This window comes from Alligator sinensis, unplaced genomic scaffold (genome assembly GCF_000455745.1).
Source record: "Alligator sinensis unplaced genomic scaffold, ASM45574v1 scaffold324_1, whole genome shotgun sequence".
Lineage (NCBI taxonomy): Eukaryota > Metazoa > Chordata > Crocodylia > Alligatoridae > Alligator > Alligator sinensis.
The window spans coordinates 1,987,677-2,006,340 of NW_005842188.1; the positions used below are offsets into that span (position 1 = coordinate 1,987,677).

Here is an 18,664-nt window from a genome sequence, read left to right on the forward strand (position 1 = left end):
GGTCCATTACTTCTGTTGCTGGCAGCATGGCTGGCGCAGGGGTCCCAGCAGTGAGTCTCACTGCTTTGCTCTGTTCTCATGCAGGGTCCTACCTGCTGGGCTGCAAAGGTAGCTCCTGCTTGTGCTGGTCTGGAGCCAGACTGCAGCCCTGTGCCCACTGTGGGTGCACAAATCTGGGGGGGGGCGCACGTGTTTCCCCCTACACCCCCAATTGCATTGACTGTGCCCATCCCACCCCATATAGACTTACCTGTAAAGAGCTGTAGGAGCTGTTCTCCATGCCGCATGGCTGCCACATGCAAGTGGCACCCCCTGTCTGATTGTGCCTATCCACCCGCAAGCAGCCCCTTGCAGGCTGGAACTCTGGGAGCGTGCAAGGGGAAACCCATGGCTTCCCACATTTTTCTCCTTTAAAAGAATATAATTTTTAAAGTTTGTTTATGACCCTTTCTTATATTCTTGTGACCCACTTTTAGGTCGTGAACCACAGGTTGAGGAACGCTGTCCTAGGTGAGGCCTAACCAATGCAGAGTAGAGATGCATTATCACTTGCAGTATCTTGAATCTAAAGTTTCTGTGGATACATCCCAAAACTTCATTTGTCTTTTGTGCAGTTGAATTGCACTGCAGGTTCATATGGAGTCTGTGATCTACCAAGACTACCAGATCCTTCTCCATAATACTACAATTCAGCCAAGTGTCACCCATTTTGTATTTGTATTTTTGATTATTCTTCCTGAAGTGTAGCACCTTGCATTTGTTCCCATTGCACTTCATCCAGTTAGCTCCATCACAGCTTTCCAGTCTGTCAAGATCCTTCTCATTTTCCTCTTGTCCTTCAATATGTTCTCAGTCATTCCCAGTGCTGTGTCCTCTGCAAATTTGCTCAAAAAGCTTTCAATTCTCAAATCATTAACATGCAGGAGAGGTGCCAAGCATCCTGGGATGCTGGTGGACTGTGAGTTAACTTGAATCTGGTAATCTGAGACAAAAGTTCAATACACCGATTTAACCTGAATCAGTTAAGTCTGATCCTATATCCATCCAGGCTTATCTTAAATTCATTTAAGCCATTTAGAAAGTGGTTTACATGCACTGAACTTCTGGTGTGTTACAGAGTTGCACCAGTTTCCAATCACTTATACCGGTTTATGCATAATTTCTGTCCTTGGCCCTAATGTCTCTATTAATGCATTTTGTGCGGCTGTATCATGCAGCAGCCTCGTATTGAGTCTGTGATCCACCAAGACTCCCAGTTTCTTTTCCATAGTGCTGCCATGCAGCCAAGTGTCACCTATTTTATATTTATGTTTTTGATTATTCCTCCTGAGGTGCACCACCTTGTCTCTGTCTGCACTGATCTTCATCCTATTAGCTCTCACCCAACTTTCCAATTTGTTGAGATCCTTCTGAATTGCACTTACATCCTTCAACATGTTTGCAATCTTTGTTTCCCTTTTGCATCATCTGTTGCTGTCCTGTGACTCTCTGGCCCTATCCCAGAGTTGAGCTGCCATTGAGTTGCCTCTGTATTGCATGACAGAGGTTATGTACTGTAATTATATTAACAATTTAAATAAAACTTAAGATAGTGTCCTTCGTATAGTACATCTATTATACACGCTATGCTTTCATTGTTCAGTGATAAACTATGACCTTGACTCCAGGAATATCATTCGGGAAACAGTATAATGTGTAACACTGGCAATCTTTACATTTGATTAGTTCTTTTGTGGGAAGTTTTCCTCCACTGTAAATATAAACAGTTACATAGTGAGGTGGGTAATTTAATATTTCCCCTCTGATTCTTTAAACTATTTTCTTTTGCAGGCAGGAAGAATAAGAGCTGTAGGAATTGTAGGCATTGAAAGGAAATTAGAAGAAAAGAGAAAAGAGACTGACAAAAATATTTCTGAGGTAAATACTACTCAAGTTTCAAGGCCAGCCACCTGTCAGAACTGTTTTCATTCATTCATACTTTATTCTGGATGCAGCTGTGAATATTTCATTATATAGAGGTTTTTAAATCTGCACTAATTACAGGGGCATCCTTTACAGTTATGTACTCTATTTAACAGGCTTATCCAAGGTAATTAAGAATATTTCACTTAATCTCTTTCAAGAAAGACATTCTTAGGAGCCAAATGTTTTTGGGTGCTTATAAAATGAATTTCAATAGAGTTGAAAGGCAGAGTTCAATGGCCTTTCATTGAGAGAACCAGAACAAACAATGTTCTGCAGAAAGGAACCAGAATAATATTTGTTCTCTCAAAGAAGGGCTAATTAATTAAAATTCAGTTGAGGATTAGATGTTTATTTGGAACAGTCATTCTCAACCTTTTTAGACTCAAGGCGCCCCTCAAAAATGTCAGCTCTTATTTTTCACTCATTTTTGAGTACAGAAAAATAAGAGCAGTTCTTCTATTGCAAATAATTCAAAGGCCACACCCAGTCACAGTCCTTTTAACACTATAAATTCCTAACCTCTGGATTTATTATGTGAATTATGTTTGCACACCTAACTGCTAACATTGTGTGGTGCCCTTGAAATGATTTTAAGGCACTCCAGGGTGCTGCAACACTTCGGTTGAGAATCAGTGATTTAGAAGATCCCTTGGTCTAAGATTTTTTTTCTACGTTCAAAGAATATAGTACAGTAAATGTACAGCACGTTTATGTCTAACATTCATTTTTCAGTTTTTAAATGTATCTATTTTATGATTACGGCAATATGTACAATAACACACACAAGAATAATAAGATTGTATAGAAATCTCTGCAAAACTGTTTGGCCAAGATATGAATGATGTGTAATGAGCAATAGAATGTTGATCTTCCCTCCTCTGCACTCTTCTTTCTGTACCAGAAGTCATTTCAACAAAACAACTAATGGATATCCCAAGCAGAAGACTGTCTTAAAAGAGAAAATAAACTTGATCTGTCTAAGTAATAAAGATTACTCTTTAAGCATCAAAACTTGTCACAAATTAACTCATTACTGAATAATTCCTGAATAGGAAACTCTGTGATCCTCACAGTATATCAGAATAAAAAGAAATCTTTCAGATCTAATTTACCAGAAATTTTACCTACTTCATGAATAGTGTGATCCTTCAGTTATTGCAAACATTAAAGATGTTTTTTTCTTTTATGTACAATGTAATGAATGAAGCTGTGTGTGTGGTTCAAAAGATATTGTCTGGTTATTTTTTCCTCTGTGACTTCGACAAGGATTAAAAGAAGTCCTTTTGTGTGTGTGTGGTATGAGCACAGAAGAAGCAGGATTTGTGAAATCCTGACTTCCTCCAGCTTTAAATGTTATAAATGATTTGCTTTAAAAATGGTGCCCTGGGTTCCAGAAAAAGGTTTCCTGCATCTGCTGTTCACTGCTGATAAGAATCCAGTTCTTTAGCCTTTTGTTTATCTGAGGAAGTTCCTGTTAGGTGTGTGCACATTCCCCTTTGTTTTCAGGCTAACCCTGACTGAATTGGTCAGAGGAGGAATTAATACACAACTTACTATGTATTAGCTAAATCCAAGGTTTTTCCGATGTGTGATATTTCCATGAATGTTACTGAGATTGCTAAAATCCTGGGTAGAAGACTTTTTATTTGATACAGTATTAAAATACATTAGAAGGTCCCTAATTCAAACTAGTGACTGGGGGATGTATTGTAAATTACTGAATTTGGCAAATTAGCAAATCGGTGAAAAAGTACTTATAAAAAAGAGACATGGAACTATAAATGTCTCTGTCTTGGTAACAGTAGTTTATTGTTTTTATTGGTATAATTTCCTTTTAAATGAAATAATTTCGTTTTTCTCTTATGTCTGATTTGTGGTCTTTAGAGCTTGAATGCTGTATTTGTGACTTCCAAAGTTGGTTAAAATAACTTTTCCTTTTAAAAATTCATAGTGTTTAAAAAAACAAACAACCCAGAAATACAAACATTTGTTTTTTATCAAAAATTCCATAAATACTCATTGCAGTGGAAATCTGATATTTCATAGAAATACTATAATTTTCCTTTTGCTTTATTACATCATTTGTCTTATTAGGTCCAGCAATTACATATTTTATCAGAGGGTGCCTTTTATCTAATAACTCACTTGTTGGACCTGAGTTTAACCTAGGTTTAACTGAGACTTTTTTTGTAATATCATAATTTAACTAATAATTAGCTTTTCTCCATTATGCATTTGTACATCAGTATCAAGTATAAATGTAGTAAATTCCCTCCATGCAGAAAATCATAGGAACTTAATATTTTCTTGAATACTTTGTTCCTTTCTAATTTTGATCTTGTGATCCCTGGGAAGGAAAAGTAACTCTGTCGTGTGGATCATAATTGTATAACATAATTGTATGTATTATTACATAAATAATTATTATTAATGATGTATAGTTTGAAATATTATGTGGTATGATATATGTCAAAACTCTTGGACATTCTGGGAAAATTGGGAAAAGAATTGGGAAAATTCTTCAGTTGTTAGAGCACTTTATTTCTTTAGACAGACAACTTTACAATGTCCATGTTCCATTTCAGGCTTTTGAAGACCTCAGTAAACTAATGGAAAAGGTATGGATGTATTATTTATGTTTCTGAATTTATGAGTTATCTAACTTTTAACCAGATTCTCCAAATGCGCACTTCCAAAAGTTTATATATTTGCTTGTATATCTTGATAGGCCAAGGAAATGGTGGAATTATCCAAGTCAATAGCTAACAAAATTAAAGAAAAACAAGGTGACATCACAGAAGATGAGGTAAGTGAGCTTTCTTTCTGGAATTAATAGAAATATCAACTAAAGGTGTACTGTGGTAGTAGCTGTAATGCAAATAAGGAACATTTTATTAATGTGCAGTTTTTTCTTTTTACTTAATGAAAAGGTTTCAAGGCATTAGAGAGAAAAGACTCTAGTCAGAGGCCTTTGCTTCAGATGTAACTAGTCATCTGAAGTGATTACAGAGATTTGGCTGCTTGCAGAAGCTAAAAAAACAAACCAAAAAAAGTGCCTTACCAGAAGAAGCAACATGTTACTTCAGTCCAGCTCTGCAGTGTCTGTATAGATCAGATGCTCCAGTGGGGCTTTTTGCCACTTTAGCTAAAAGAGAAAAGCACCAAAAAAGCCCCACTGAAGCACCCAATCTACACTGATGTAAGGCAAGCCAGGTTGAAGTAATATGCTGCCTCTTCTGGGCATGTGTGGGGCTTGGCACACGAACGCACCAAGTTTCAAGTAAAGCACCATTTAAAAAAATATATATATTTTTTTACATCTGCAAGCACCCTTGATGTCTGTCCTTTTTCCCTTGTTTGGTTTAAAAACAGCTAGAGCGGTTGGCTCCATTATGTAGAGGATGGTGACCATTTTCTTCTTTTCCTTTCTGATTAATAAGTCCCCTGTAAATTGTTAAAAAGTTCAGGGTTTGAGCTTGCCTCCATTTTAATAAATTATATATTGTGCCTAATAATTGCTGTTTGTTTATTTTCTAGTCTCTCAGTAGCACACCAAAATTCATTATAGGAATAAAGGTTTAAGTAAAAAAACATAGAACTGGCCAGTTACTGATGTAACTTGTTTTTCTTTTCGTTTAGACTATCAGGTTTAAATCCTATTTATTGAGCATGGGTATAGCTAATCCAGTCACCAGGGAAACCTATGGATCTGGTACACATTACCATATGCAACTGGCAAAACAACTAGCTGGAATCCTACAGGCACCATTAGAGGTAAAGCACCTGTTGTTTTTTCTGTGCATATTGACGATATTCAATGCAAATGTGTTTCCGTGATTGTGGACCTTGACAATGTGCCTCCTAAGGTTTCACGTTTCAAAAAATGAAAGGTTATACTATTATTTTAGAGGAGGCATCTCTTTGCCTCTTCTGAATGCTGGTTCTCTTAAAGGGCTGAGTACTTAAAGTATTACAAAGAGTTAATTTGTGATAATGATTTCTCATCCTAAAAAGGATGTACTGTGTGGAGCACTTCTTCAAAATTTGCACTCAGCAGTTGTTTCCTGCTTGTAGGCCCCTGTATATTTTGCAGTTGCAGTGTTCATGCTTTGTCATCAAATTTAAGCTCTTATTTTTGGGGGGGACCCCTAATCCTTCTTTATAACTTATGGTTGTGATACCAATTTTGAAAATGTGAAGAGCATATAAATCAGTTAATGGCCATGGCCAGTCTGCAAGCCAATTCAAGCCACCAACCAGCCCCACACACCAGAGTTAGCATGGGCACCTCATGCATTGAGAGCCCCGAACCAGCACAGTGTGCAGCATGCACTAGCCACTGTTTGTTCACAGCTCATACATGGACCCATCCTGCAGGCCATATCTTTGACACTCCTGTTTTAAATAAATAATACATACCTCACTTAGAGGTCTCATAGGGCACATGCTGCATGTAGCACCCATGCGAGCCCAGCCCTGTGTACTGGCTCTGATGCATGGGGCTAATCTATGGACCTGATCTGGACCAGCTCCAAACCTAGCATACAGGGCTAGCCCAGCTGGGCACTGCATGCAGCACACAGCCTGGAGCAGCCCCCTGTGCTGCATGCAGTGCCTGCAGCAGTGGGTCCAGCCCTGCATGCTGCATGTAGCATTTGCCAGAATAGCAATATGTACCACATGTAGTGAGCGGGGCCAGGGCTGGTATGCTCTGTATGTGGTATACAGAGTCGGTCTGAGACCTTCAGTCTGAATTGTAGGGTTCCAGGACCCGGATCCATCCTGCAGGCCATATCTTTGACACACTTGTTCTAGATAAATAATACCTCACTTAGCAGTCTCATGTTTACACAGGAACGAGGGGGAATCATGTCACTTACAGAGGTTTACTGTCTTGTAAATCGTGCTCGAGGATTGGAGGTAAGGAACTGATTCACTGATATTTTGTTTTTGACAAACTCTGCCTGCTAAACTACTTCAAAGAAGAAGTGTCAGATAAATCAGACTCTCCCCCAGTGATATAAAATGAAGAATGTTTTGCCAGTCTTGTAATGAAAAACGTTGAGGTGTGTTCTTCCTTCCCTTTTCCCTCCCCTCCATTGTTTACTCTTACCCTCCTCCATCGTATGTCATGCTGAAGCGGCACTGTTGTAATGCCAAGAAAGGAAAGCCAGCATGAGAAAACAAAACATCTGAAAAGGGGGAGTCTGTCCTCACACGAAAGAACACTACAGGGACAGATTTTTAAATCCTAAAAGAAATGAGAAAATATTAATGAAATAAAGTATTTTAAGACAGAAGCCACAATGAGAGAGAATATAAAGAAAAATTATGAGAGAATGGAAAAGGGAGTTAAAAGGCTTAGAAAAAATAAGGAATGACATGAAGAAAGCAATCCAAAAACAGTCTTCCACTACATACCTGCACATGCTACTATTTTTATATTTAGAGTTGTTCATTTTGTTTCTTAATGCATGCAAAAGTATATACCATATAAAGTATGAGTAAATATGTTGTGGTTTGTTTTGTTTTTTTCAAATAGTTGCTTTCACCTGAAGATTTAGTAAATGCGTGTAAGATGTTAGTGTCATTGAAATTACCCATAAGGTAAGATTTGTCTTCAAGCTATTTCTATAAAAAAGTGGTCATGAATCCTGGAGTACTTTGAACAAAATTAGCTAGTCTTAAATGGCAGTCCTTCAAAATCTATATCGATGCAAAATGTAGACCTATATCTGCATTTCGTTTAGTATAATTTAAGTTTGATAGATAGAAAGTGATGATTGCCCCTACTTCTGTGGTCCTCACTGCTCTAGTTTTTGAGTGTGTTCCACTCTTCAATTTTTATTGATCCTTTTTCGCTGTAAGTGTAGATACGTACGTTCTCCAGATGAGGAACTGAGACAGAAAAACTGGCCCAGATGCCCTCAGGCATTCAGGAACCTTAAGTGCATTTAAGCAACTTGGTTTAAACTATTAGTACATGTTACACAAAGAGTGTGCAGAGGAGAGGATCAGGGAGTTGGGGTGTAGGTCAGGGGCGGGCAATTATTTCGGGCAGAGGGCTGCTTACTGTGTTTTGGCAGGCCATCGAGGGCTGCATGACAGGCAGCCAGGGGCAGATAAATATTAATTTTCTAAATTTTTTAGGGGCCCCGTGGGCCAAATAGAATGGCCTGGCGGGCTGCATTTTGCCCAACCCTGGTGTAGGTCCTTTGTCTCAGTCTAGCATCCTCACCACTGGACCGTATTTCCTCTCCATAGATGCTGTCCCTGTAGCCTAACAGAAGTAATTTCATTGGGTTTCTCTGAAGAGGTGTTTAATCGCACCAAAACTTGCATAACTCCACTGTCATTATAGTCTGAGCAGGGTCCGCTCACATTTAATGAAAGCTAAATTATGTGATCATTTCAAATTTAAAATATGTTTTAAGTTGCTATTTTTCTTATACCAATTGACTACATTTGATATTTGCAGACTGAAACATAAACTTTGGTGGAACATTAACACATCTCTTTACTCTGTTCAGTTACCTGTTACATTTTATTTAATTAATTTAGGAAGATACTACAGGTCATTAATGCGCACATTTTTAACTGCGTTGTCTTTCTGTTTTGATTTCAGACTTTGTGTGTTTGACAGTGGTGTGATGGTAATTGAACTCCAATCTCACAATGAAGAGGAAATGGTTGCTTCTGCTTTAGAGACAGTATGTGACCCTCATTTCCTTCACTAATTTGTCTGCTAGGGAAACTTAGGCACATTAGGTGTAAAACTTAAGGTTCAGGATTTCCTTTTGAGCTTTTGAAGTACAGAATTCTGTGCTGGCAAGATCATGTAACAATAATACTTCTATAGTTAATAGCACTTTTCATCTCCAGTGTGCTATGCAGACATTAATTTTCATTACTGGTCACTGCCTAAGGAGCAAGTCTTTTTAGAAGACTTTTCAAACTTCATTACCTTACATCTTTCTCCAAACTGTTTGCATAGTAGGAACATCTTATTTGTATTGGGTCCCATAAATTAGCAAAATTGCATTTCTGACTGTGAACCATGTGTTTTAAAATTTGAAAGGAGATTTTAAATGTAGGTATAGATTATTTGTTTTGGTTTGGTATGATAACAGCCCATTGTCGCCATGTTCCCATAGTCAGGGGTGTGTGGTTGCCACGGGCGGCTGGGAGCAGCAGTGGCACAAATTCATGTTGCACCTTTTTGCCCCAACACGCCCCTGCACAGTTAGCTCAGGGAGAAATGCTCCAGATGGGGTAGGAGAGGCTGGGGCTAGCACCTGGGCACCTTACCTGGGGGCATTCTGGGGTTCGAGTGGCAGTGATCTGGATGCACAAAGCCTGGCCAGCAGCCAGAGCCTGGTTCTGGCTGGCCAGGCTCCAGTTTTGGACAACGCACACTGCTACCATGTGCACCGCCCCGCTTTTTTCTGGTGCAGGTTCTTTTGACACCAGGATCTCCTGGTATCAAAAAAGCCCACCATCCTGCAAATTAGTTCTGCGAATGCCTGCATGTGTGATGCGTATGGTTTGCAGCAACGCAGACAGGTCTACAGCACCACAAACCACATGTGCACACCAGACGTGCCCTGGATGTGCCCTGTATGTACAATCTATATTTTATATCCAGTTTGTGAAGAAACTGTCCATCTTAAAAGGTAGTTCATAGAAGTAATCTGGATTAGGCAGAAAGTGGTGGTACAATTTGCATAATTTGTGTCACGTATGCTGTTTTCATACTTAATTACCATATCGTCTGCAGTGGAGGTTTTTTCCCTTCATGTTTTGGGCATGGCTCACACTATTGTTTTTCACAAAGCGAGCATATACAAGTCAGTCTATATAAAAGAAGGAAATTCTGTCAAATAAGGACATTTAGTGCTACCAGATGCATTAATTATACTTGAAACTTGGAAGTGGACTCCTCCAAATGTATTAAGGCAAACCTGCAGAACCACATTACTTGACTAAAAGGATTTGGGGGTCAAAATTTGCAAAATTTTAAAAGAAATGTCATAATACAAGTAAGAATTTAGACTAAATATTTTTTATTTTTAATTCATTTCTTGAAAATTGCGTAGTCAGTTTTACTGTTGTTCCTAGCTGATTTTTAGTTGATTTCATTATTTGTTTGTTGCATTAGTAAAATTGTTCTGTGTTATACAAAATGGATTGCTTGTCCAGAAACTTCCATTTTAAGCAGGCACATTATAAATGATGAGGTCAAATGGTCACAAACTACTTCAAGATCGTTTCAGGCTGGACATAAGGAAGAATTTCTTTACTGTCCGAGCCCCCAAGGTCTGGAACAGCCTGCCACCGGAGGTGGTTCAAGCGCCTTCATTGAGCACCTTCAAGATGAAACTGGATGCTCATCTTGCTGGGATCCTATGACCCCAGCTGACTTCCTGCCCTTTGGGCAGGGGGCTGGACTCGATGATCTTCCGAGGTCCCTTCCAGCCCTAATGTCTATGAAATCTATGAAATAAGGTTAGCCATATAATACACAGGCTGATCACATGATGGATTGGTCATATTTTTAACATAAAACTAGGCTTTGGATTCATAAACAAATATTTTTTTACACATGAGGTTTGAATTAATAAACCTGGATATTAGTGTATCCAGGTAAATGATGTCCCAGACATAAGTAGCAGCATTGGAGAAGATCTGAATAAAAGTAGAAAGACCTGTGCGGGCCGGGTGTGAGCCGGGCCCTTTTTTGTGCTCTGCGCGGGCTGTGGCCAGCAGCCCGGGCATGTGGGGTCGGAGAGAACGGGCGACACACTAGAATTAGGCACGGACTCGTAATGGTAGATTTAAAGATTGTTTACTTACACCGAAGATGGTTGTGGTGCAGGCTGGAAAACTTGCTTGAGTTGCAGTTACAAACAAAACGACACGAACAATCATATGGAGTTTGCTAGGCTCCACGGAAACAGAGCTCCAGATGCCCTGGACAAGCGCGCCACCAAAATAGAAACCTCGTAGATACGTCTTAAAAAATATTATCACTCGAAGACGGAAAGAGGTGGGCGGTGGATCAGGTCGCCAAACTCCTCTGAATCTCACACAGGGTTTCTAAAGCCTCTTATACGGCTAGCAGGCCAATCGTTAGCCGCCACGTGGGAATAATTTAGAACTAGCCAATAGCGGAGAACAAATTTGCATGCGGGTGGCGGGAACTCCTTTGCACCGTGCATTTTTGTTGCAACTTGAGAAATGCACCCTGCAAAGGAAGCTACAAATTGGCGGGAAATTCTCCCTTGCACCGGGGTCCTCCTCTGCAGCAGAAAACTCCATCGTGCAACGAAGCTGCAATTTAGCGGGAATAATTCTAGTGCCAAAGCGCACACAAAATCATACCTTTGGGTTATGACAATACCAAGGGAACAAATGTGAGGTGTGGGTGGAGAAATAATTTGAAATAAGAGGGAAAGCAAAAGATGAGATAAAACATGTAGCCGGGAGCACACTCAAATGCAGGGGTAGAATGTGACACGCGAAGGCATTTGGCTTGGCATGTGCCTTGGGGTGGACGGTGGGGAAGGGGCCAGGGCTGCACTGTCACAATAAGGATGTGGTCCCTTGTGGCTCCCTCACCATCCACCCCTGGCACTCCAACATCTTACAAGTCAAGGTGGTGGGTGTTTTTGGCACCCTGCCTAAAAATGTTGCTTGCCGTTGCTTTAATGTAACCTCCCAGTGTACAGTAAGATATAGTAACAGAGAATGTTTGAGGGAAAGGAAAGGAATTCAGTCTGAGGTTTCAGAGAAGTTAAATGTTTTGAGTGGCAGGTGAGGTAGAAAGGCAAAAATACATGGATGTTTAAGTCAGTTCAGATTAGGCTAACATTTAGAGAAGAAAAGTCATAATAATACATAGTTCATGTTAAGTTATGCAAAGTACTTGTAACACTGACTTTTGGCAGTTTGCTTTTACAAAACCTAGATTTGAGGTCCAGTTTGCCCTGAGAAGGCTACAACAAAATTGGAAATTGTTGAGGATACTACAGAAGAAGACCCTGCAAATTTTATGTGGGTGCCAGGAGAAGACACATTGTTTATGTACAGAAAACTGCTTGGATCCGCAAAAATGGAGAAAGAACAGAACAATTTATTAGCAAGAAACCATGGCTTCTCCTATACTTAAATCCTGAGACTTAGGGAAGAACGGTAGTTTTCAGAAGTTGGTATTGGGAGTGAGCTATTTAAATTAATCAGCTCCAATTTTCTACTTTCTTCGTGAGCGACTACAATTTCTAAATTGATGAGCCCTCCAACTCTGCTGCCTTTTATTTCTTTTCCTAAATGTCATTGTTTACAAAATTGCTTACTATGACTGTGCAGTGTAAATACTGATTGCACATCTGTGTTGCTGTCTCTGGGCTGTATTAACTTACCCACCCACTTCTCCTAAGATATCTTTTCAGAGAGTCTGGAAGAAAATGCTTTGTAATGTCATTTGTTTTAGTAACTCCTGTACTTTTTCATATTCAGCAAGTTTTCAGGGCACTAATTGATATAACGGAAAGAAACTGCTTATTTTTTTTAACAGAAAATGCAGATACACTTCTTAGTCTTCATTAGGATTTTGTTACCAATTTAGCCCACTTCCAGTTCACAGGGTTAAAAGTAATAAAGGAATTGAGAAATTGTTTCATTCAGTAGTAGAGAGGAAAACATCAATACAATCTTAATGCTTTAAATTTCTCCTTGATAGGTATCTGAAAAGGGTTCTCTCACAGCTGAAGAATTTGCCAAGCTGGTGGGAATGTCGGTTCTTTTGGCCAAAGAGAGGTAAATAATACTGGTAATTTGTAATACCTTTTTGATCATCATGTTTTCCTTAACTGATATTACAAACATTCTTTCTTTTCTCCAGACTGCTGCTAGCTGAAAAGATGGGACATCTTTGCAGAGACGATTCAGTGGAAGGCTTGCGATTCTATCCAAATCTATTTATGACACAAAGCGAATGATTTTGTAGTTCATGCCTATTTATCATGTAATTGCTAAACACAAGAGATCAGAGGGATAAAGCTCTTCAGATATTCCTGATTTTAAGATTTTGTTTTATTACTCAAACTGACAGTGGTGCATATTGTGATGTAGAACAGTCCTCAGGTATTTCAAATGCTGAATGATCCTGTAGGAATGAAGAAGGGCCCTCCAGAAGGTAACAGGAGCCCCAGAGTCAGAATCATGTTACTGTCTCAAATTGGCTAGCTGTCATACATACTTTACTTGATATGTGACTTGATTTTCCATTTCAAGAAAAGGAAGGAAATATCCTCTGTGGTCTGTTTGCAAAGGCAGATACAGAACACGGAGAACATTTGATTTACTGCCTACGTGTTCTCAAAATTCAGAAAAAGTGAGCTTCTTCTGCATACACTCCAACTTCAGCACATATTGTGTCTCTATGATTTCATGTTAGATACACATATCCATAGAAATGAGGAATGTGATGCTGGTACATCCTAAGTTATACAAAACAAATATCTATGATCCCTTGTCCTGAAGACTGTAGAAAACATTTTTAGAGAGTGTCCTAAATTTGGGATTAAGAATCCCAGAGTTCTTTATACTTATAAATAACCTGGGTTAAGAACAACTAACCTATGATCTGAAAATCTAGAAAACATGGTGTATACTATGTTACAAATTATGCCAAATATACTGACCCAGAACCACAGTGAGTGCAGATTTCTTCCCTTTCCCTTTTTTTGTCCTTCCCCCTTCATTTCATTATGTTCATTATGTTGCTGCTTTTGTGACTTCCCACCCACTCCTTTAGACAGGTTGAGGGTAGTTGGTTTGCCCATCACTCCATCCTGTTCGGTGGTATCATTAACTGTTTTTCACTTTAATAAAACGTAATTCCTTAGATACATCCATCCTGCGTCTGTCTTGGAGAACCAGTTAGTTAACTTGCATGTGTTCAGGCTATGGAATTTGATGTAGAACCAAAACTCTCTCATGGTTTTCAGTAGTCGGGGGTCGTGTCCCCACATGTGGGCATGCACAGTTTGCTCTTCCATTTGTACCCCAACTGCTCCAGCACACCTGGAGCTGGGCATGTGCAGTTTGTCCAAAGTAAGATAGTGTCCCGCAACAAAGCACACATGCAGGGGAGTGCACTGTGATGCTACTATTTGTGCCTCTGCAAGCACACACTTTTGCATATCATAGTTTTTCATATTCTGCATTTGTTCAGAATGCATTTATACAGCTCCAACTTTCTGTAGCTCTAGTGGAATTCTACAATAGTTACACATCTTGGAAGAGTTTCACAGGACTTAAGTAAGCTTTTGACATTTCCCCATGACCTATTTGGTGGTTACAAGAAAAAAGGAGAGATTTTTCGTAATTGTTTGAATACTTTCAGAAATGCTACAATTGTTTGGATAGAGTTAAAGGTTTGAAGTTACTGAACTCACCAATTGGAGATAAACATGGTCATGTTTTTTGGTTAACTTATAAATTATTACTGTTTACTTGTCTGTTTTCCCCATGTACAGTTGATTTAAATTTGTTGTCTTCTGCATCTCAAAATTAGCTTTCACTCGAAGCTGCCTTTGGGCACTGTTTTCCCTTGCATTTCCTTAAGTAGAGTAGAGTCCTAAGTAATGGGATCTGGCAGGGGCAGGAGTATACTGGAGAGTGTCATGGAATTCTCCTCCTTCCTCTCAGCTCTCTGGTACCTTCTCTGCCAGGGCTTTATGGTGATCCTGATCTATTGGTAGCGAAGAAGCCAGCTGAACTCCACTTTGTTCTTGGTCTGCCCACCTTCTCCAAAAAAACCCATAGTACAGATTAGCACAATTTACTCCAAACCATGTCCCTTCAAGAAGATTTGAGAGGCTGAAAGTCGGACAAAAAGGGCCTTTGAATGCATACTCTACTAGCGTCTTCCTTGGTATCCAGACATGTCAAAGAGGATTCACTAGTTTGGTAGGATGAAGCCTTCTCCATAAAGCAGCAAGTTTCCCTCTGGAAAAACATGGTAATGTCAAGTGTAAATTTCTGCCTTGTGTTCCTTACACTGAGAAACTTGGGTAGAACCCTCCATTTGTTTCAGTTGAGCAATAACAACACAGCATAAAGATTAGCTTTGGCCTTATGGTGCTTCCTTGGCCTTTCCCCAGGACCTTTCCCTTTCAATGGGAGAAACATCTGTGAGTTAAATTATGTCACTGCTTTGGAACTTAAATATCTGTATTAGAAAATCGTTGCCAGCAAAAAAAAAAAAAATTGATCTTAACTTGATTTCCCCTCCCCCCTAGTATCCTTTGAAGGGATTTTAAGCCATAGGTCTGGCAGTCTGGTGGGGGCAAACTATCAAACACCATAGAAGCAAAGTAAGAGTCCCTAGAGGTCATGTAATCCAACCTCCTGTGGGAGGATTATCCCTAAGCAGACCATTCTATACAAATCTATTATCTAATGTAGCAAAACTACAGTCAAGCCAGACACAAAACAAGACCTAACACCCTAATGTGCCACAGATAACGCAGGGGAGACTACAGCAACCAACATCCTACTGCTCCAAAGGTTGTTAAAATATACTTGAGGGATCCCAGGAAAAGGGCCATGCCCCCACTAGAGAGGCAAAAATCTCCACAGTCCACAATAATTTGACCATGGGGTAAAATTCATTCCAGACTCCAGATATGACTAATTGGACTGACCCTGAGTGGAAGAGCAAGACCCTCTAGCAAGATAACCCCACTCCTGCTGCCTGGCCACAGTATGGGCAAAGCTCCTCAGGCCAGATCTAGTGGCTTCACAGACCATATATGACTGACCCCTGTTGTAGAGCATATCAACTTAATATAAAAGGCTTCTGCAATAATACAGTCCTTTTATCTTTTAAGCTATGTGTGGCATCTCCTTATTAGAACTTTGATACAGGAATATGTCTAATTTTTCCTGTGGCTCACATTTATAACACAGTCCCACTAAATCTCTGCCTGTGAGGTGTCCTCTCTTTCTAATACCTACCTCCTTTTTTTGTTATTGTTAGACCTATTGTCTGAGTGATGTAACCTTTTTCCACCTTCAAAGAGAAGTGTATGGTACTGCAGAGCTATACACTTTTTTATTCTCTGGGTTGACATGGTTTACACTGACTTGAACATTCAGCACAAAGGTTTTTTGGATGTTTTCCAGTGTCTTTGGAAATATCTCTTTCATAACGGTGGTAAGATGCAAATGATCATCTACAAATTCCCTGACAATAAGCTTTTAAAAAATGTTTAAGACTGCTCTATCCAGAAGTTTGATTCTGTACCCATTATGAAATTAAGTTGAAATTTTGCTACTGAATTCACTGAAGATGGGATTAGATACCAAGAATTGACAGTCTGCTTTCAGTTGACCAGTAGGCTTTCAATTAAAATTGGGCATATTTATTTGAGTAGTACTTTATGTACCAAAAACTACCATTTTTGTCAACTTGAATTAACTGAATAGTTTCATTTAGAACACAACTGTCTAACTTACAGCCCACAGGCTAGATACAACCCATGAAGGGTTGTACAGCCTGCAGACTCTTGCCTGGCCATTGTTCCCCCATTGCAACAATAGTCAGCCACAGCTGCAGTGGTGACTATTTTTGCACCCCCTCACATAGGCAGCACCCAAGGCTGCTACCCTGGTCCCCACTCAGTTACACTACAGCCATGCTATTATACGGCATTCTGGGGTTATTGCTCTCAAGATGATTTTCTATAGTATACGATTCTTAAAGTCGGTAACTTAGATATGTTTGATCTTGTGTCATTGTAGGGGATTGGACTAGATGTTCTTTAGAGGGCAAGTGTGCAGAGGTTATATACCCAAAGTGTGGTAAAATAGTCACATTTAATATATCCTATAGAAACCAAATGGATGCTAATGATCACATTAAAAAATCACCATTCACCACACACATCCATGCTGCTGTACCTTATTTCGCTACTTTGATATGTATAGCAATTAGTTGTCTCCTTACTGTTGACAAAATATAACAAAATTTGATATTTTTCCTTCATTGAATGCATTTTTTTTAGGGACAGTATCTGAAATTCTCATTCAGGCAAAACTCATGCTAGCTTAATTTGGAATTCTGCCTAAGGGAGAAGAACTCCAGATCTAGGTCCTTAATTTGCAAAGGTGTATTCTCTAACAGCCTTATGGCAAAATTTCCCTTGACTCCATTAGGATCAGACCTGTTGTTTGTTGTAATTAATGATGAAATAGCTTTAAAATTATAGTTTGGCTTCTTGAATCTTGCCCTAATTTTGCTAGGAACAATTCTTGCAAACTTATTAATTTTGATCTTCCTACAGTCCAATTTTTTTCCCCCATAATTCTTTGGGAAAACCCAAGATAAAAATAATCGCTGACTTTCTTAAGGGACTCCAACCTATTTATAGAATCATAGATTACGACCAAAAGGGGCTATTGTGATCACATTGTATTCTGACCTCCTGCATAACATAGGTCACAGGACTTCCCTGAATTAATTGTTTGAATTAGTGTGTGTCTTTTAGGAAAAACATCTGAGCTTGATTTAAAATTTGCTAGTGATGGGAAATCACTTCAACCCTGGTAAGTTGTTCCAGAAGTTAATTACCCTGCCTGTTAAAAACGTTATGCCTTACTTGCAGTCTGAATGTACCTACCTTAAATTTAAATCATTAGATCTTGTTAGAATTTAATGGACTGATCGATCTAGCACTTAATTTTTTGCTCCTCATATAGGCATAATCGAGAGATCAACAGACTCATCTGTTGGATATATTGGAAGAACTGGATGCCTTTAAGTCAGCAGGCCCGGATGAGCTCCATCTGAGGGTGCTGAAGGCACTGGCCGACATCATTGCAGAGCCACTGGCGGGAATATTTGAAAGCTCGTGGCGCACGGGACAAGTCCCAGAGGACTGGAAAAGGGCCAATGTGGTCCCCATTTTCAAAAAGGGAAGGAAGGAGGACCCGGGCAACTATAGGCCAGTCAGTCTCACCTCCATCCTTAGCAAAGTCTTTGAAAAAATTATCAAGGCTCACATTTGTGAGAGCCCGGCAGGACAAATTATGCTAAGGGGAAACCAGCACGGGTTCGTGGCAGGCAGATTGTGCCTGACCAATCTAGTCTCTTTTTATGACCAGGTTACGAAACGCCTGGACACAGGAGGAGGGGTGGATGTCGTATACTTAGACTTCAGGAAGGCCTTCGATACGGTATCCCACCCCATACTGGTGAACAAGTTAAGAGGCTGTGATTTGGATGACTACACAGTCCGGTGGGTGGCGAATTGGCTGGAGGGTCGCACCCAGAGAGTCGTGGTAGATGGGTCGGTTTCGACCTGGAAGGGTGTGGGCAGTGGGGTCCTGCAGGGCTCGGTCCTTGGACCGATACTCTTTAATGTCTTCATCAGCGACTTGGACGAGGGAGTGAAATGTACTCTGTCCAAGTTTGCAGATGACACAAAGCTATGGGGGGATGTGGACACGCCGGAGGGCAGGGAACAACTACAAGCAGACCTGGACAGGTTAGACAAGTGGGCAGAAAACAACAGAATGCAGTTCAACAAGGAGAAATGCAAAGTGCTGCACCTAGGGAGGAAAAATGTCCAGCACACCTACAGCCTAGGGAATGACCTGCTGGGTGGCACGGAAGCGGAAAGGGATCTCGGAG

The 18,664-nt window shown here is 39.9% G+C and overlaps 1 protein-coding gene across 1 annotated transcript in view; it reads left to right on the forward strand.

Annotated features, from left to right (window-relative positions):
* The window catches only part of VPS36 (vacuolar protein sorting 36 homolog), a 23,931-nt gene extending 10,051 nt beyond the window's left edge, over positions 1–13,880 (forward strand). Inside the window, exons 7-15 of the mRNA XM_006026305.2 lie at positions 1,831–1,917; positions 4,551–4,583; positions 4,694–4,771; positions 5,605–5,739; positions 6,820–6,885; positions 7,508–7,572; positions 8,591–8,675; positions 12,704–12,780; positions 12,866–13,880. Coding sequence (XP_006026367.1) covers positions 1,831–1,917; positions 4,551–4,583; positions 4,694–4,771; positions 5,605–5,739; positions 6,820–6,885; positions 7,508–7,572; positions 8,591–8,675; positions 12,704–12,780; positions 12,866–12,962 — 723 coding nt within the window. The 3' untranslated portion in view covers positions 12,963–13,880. The remainder of the gene's footprint in view (positions 1–1,830; positions 1,918–4,550; positions 4,584–4,693; positions 4,772–5,604; positions 5,740–6,819; positions 6,886–7,507; positions 7,573–8,590; positions 8,676–12,703; positions 12,781–12,865) is intronic.
* The last annotated feature ends 4,784 nt before the right edge of the window (positions 13,881–18,664 follow it).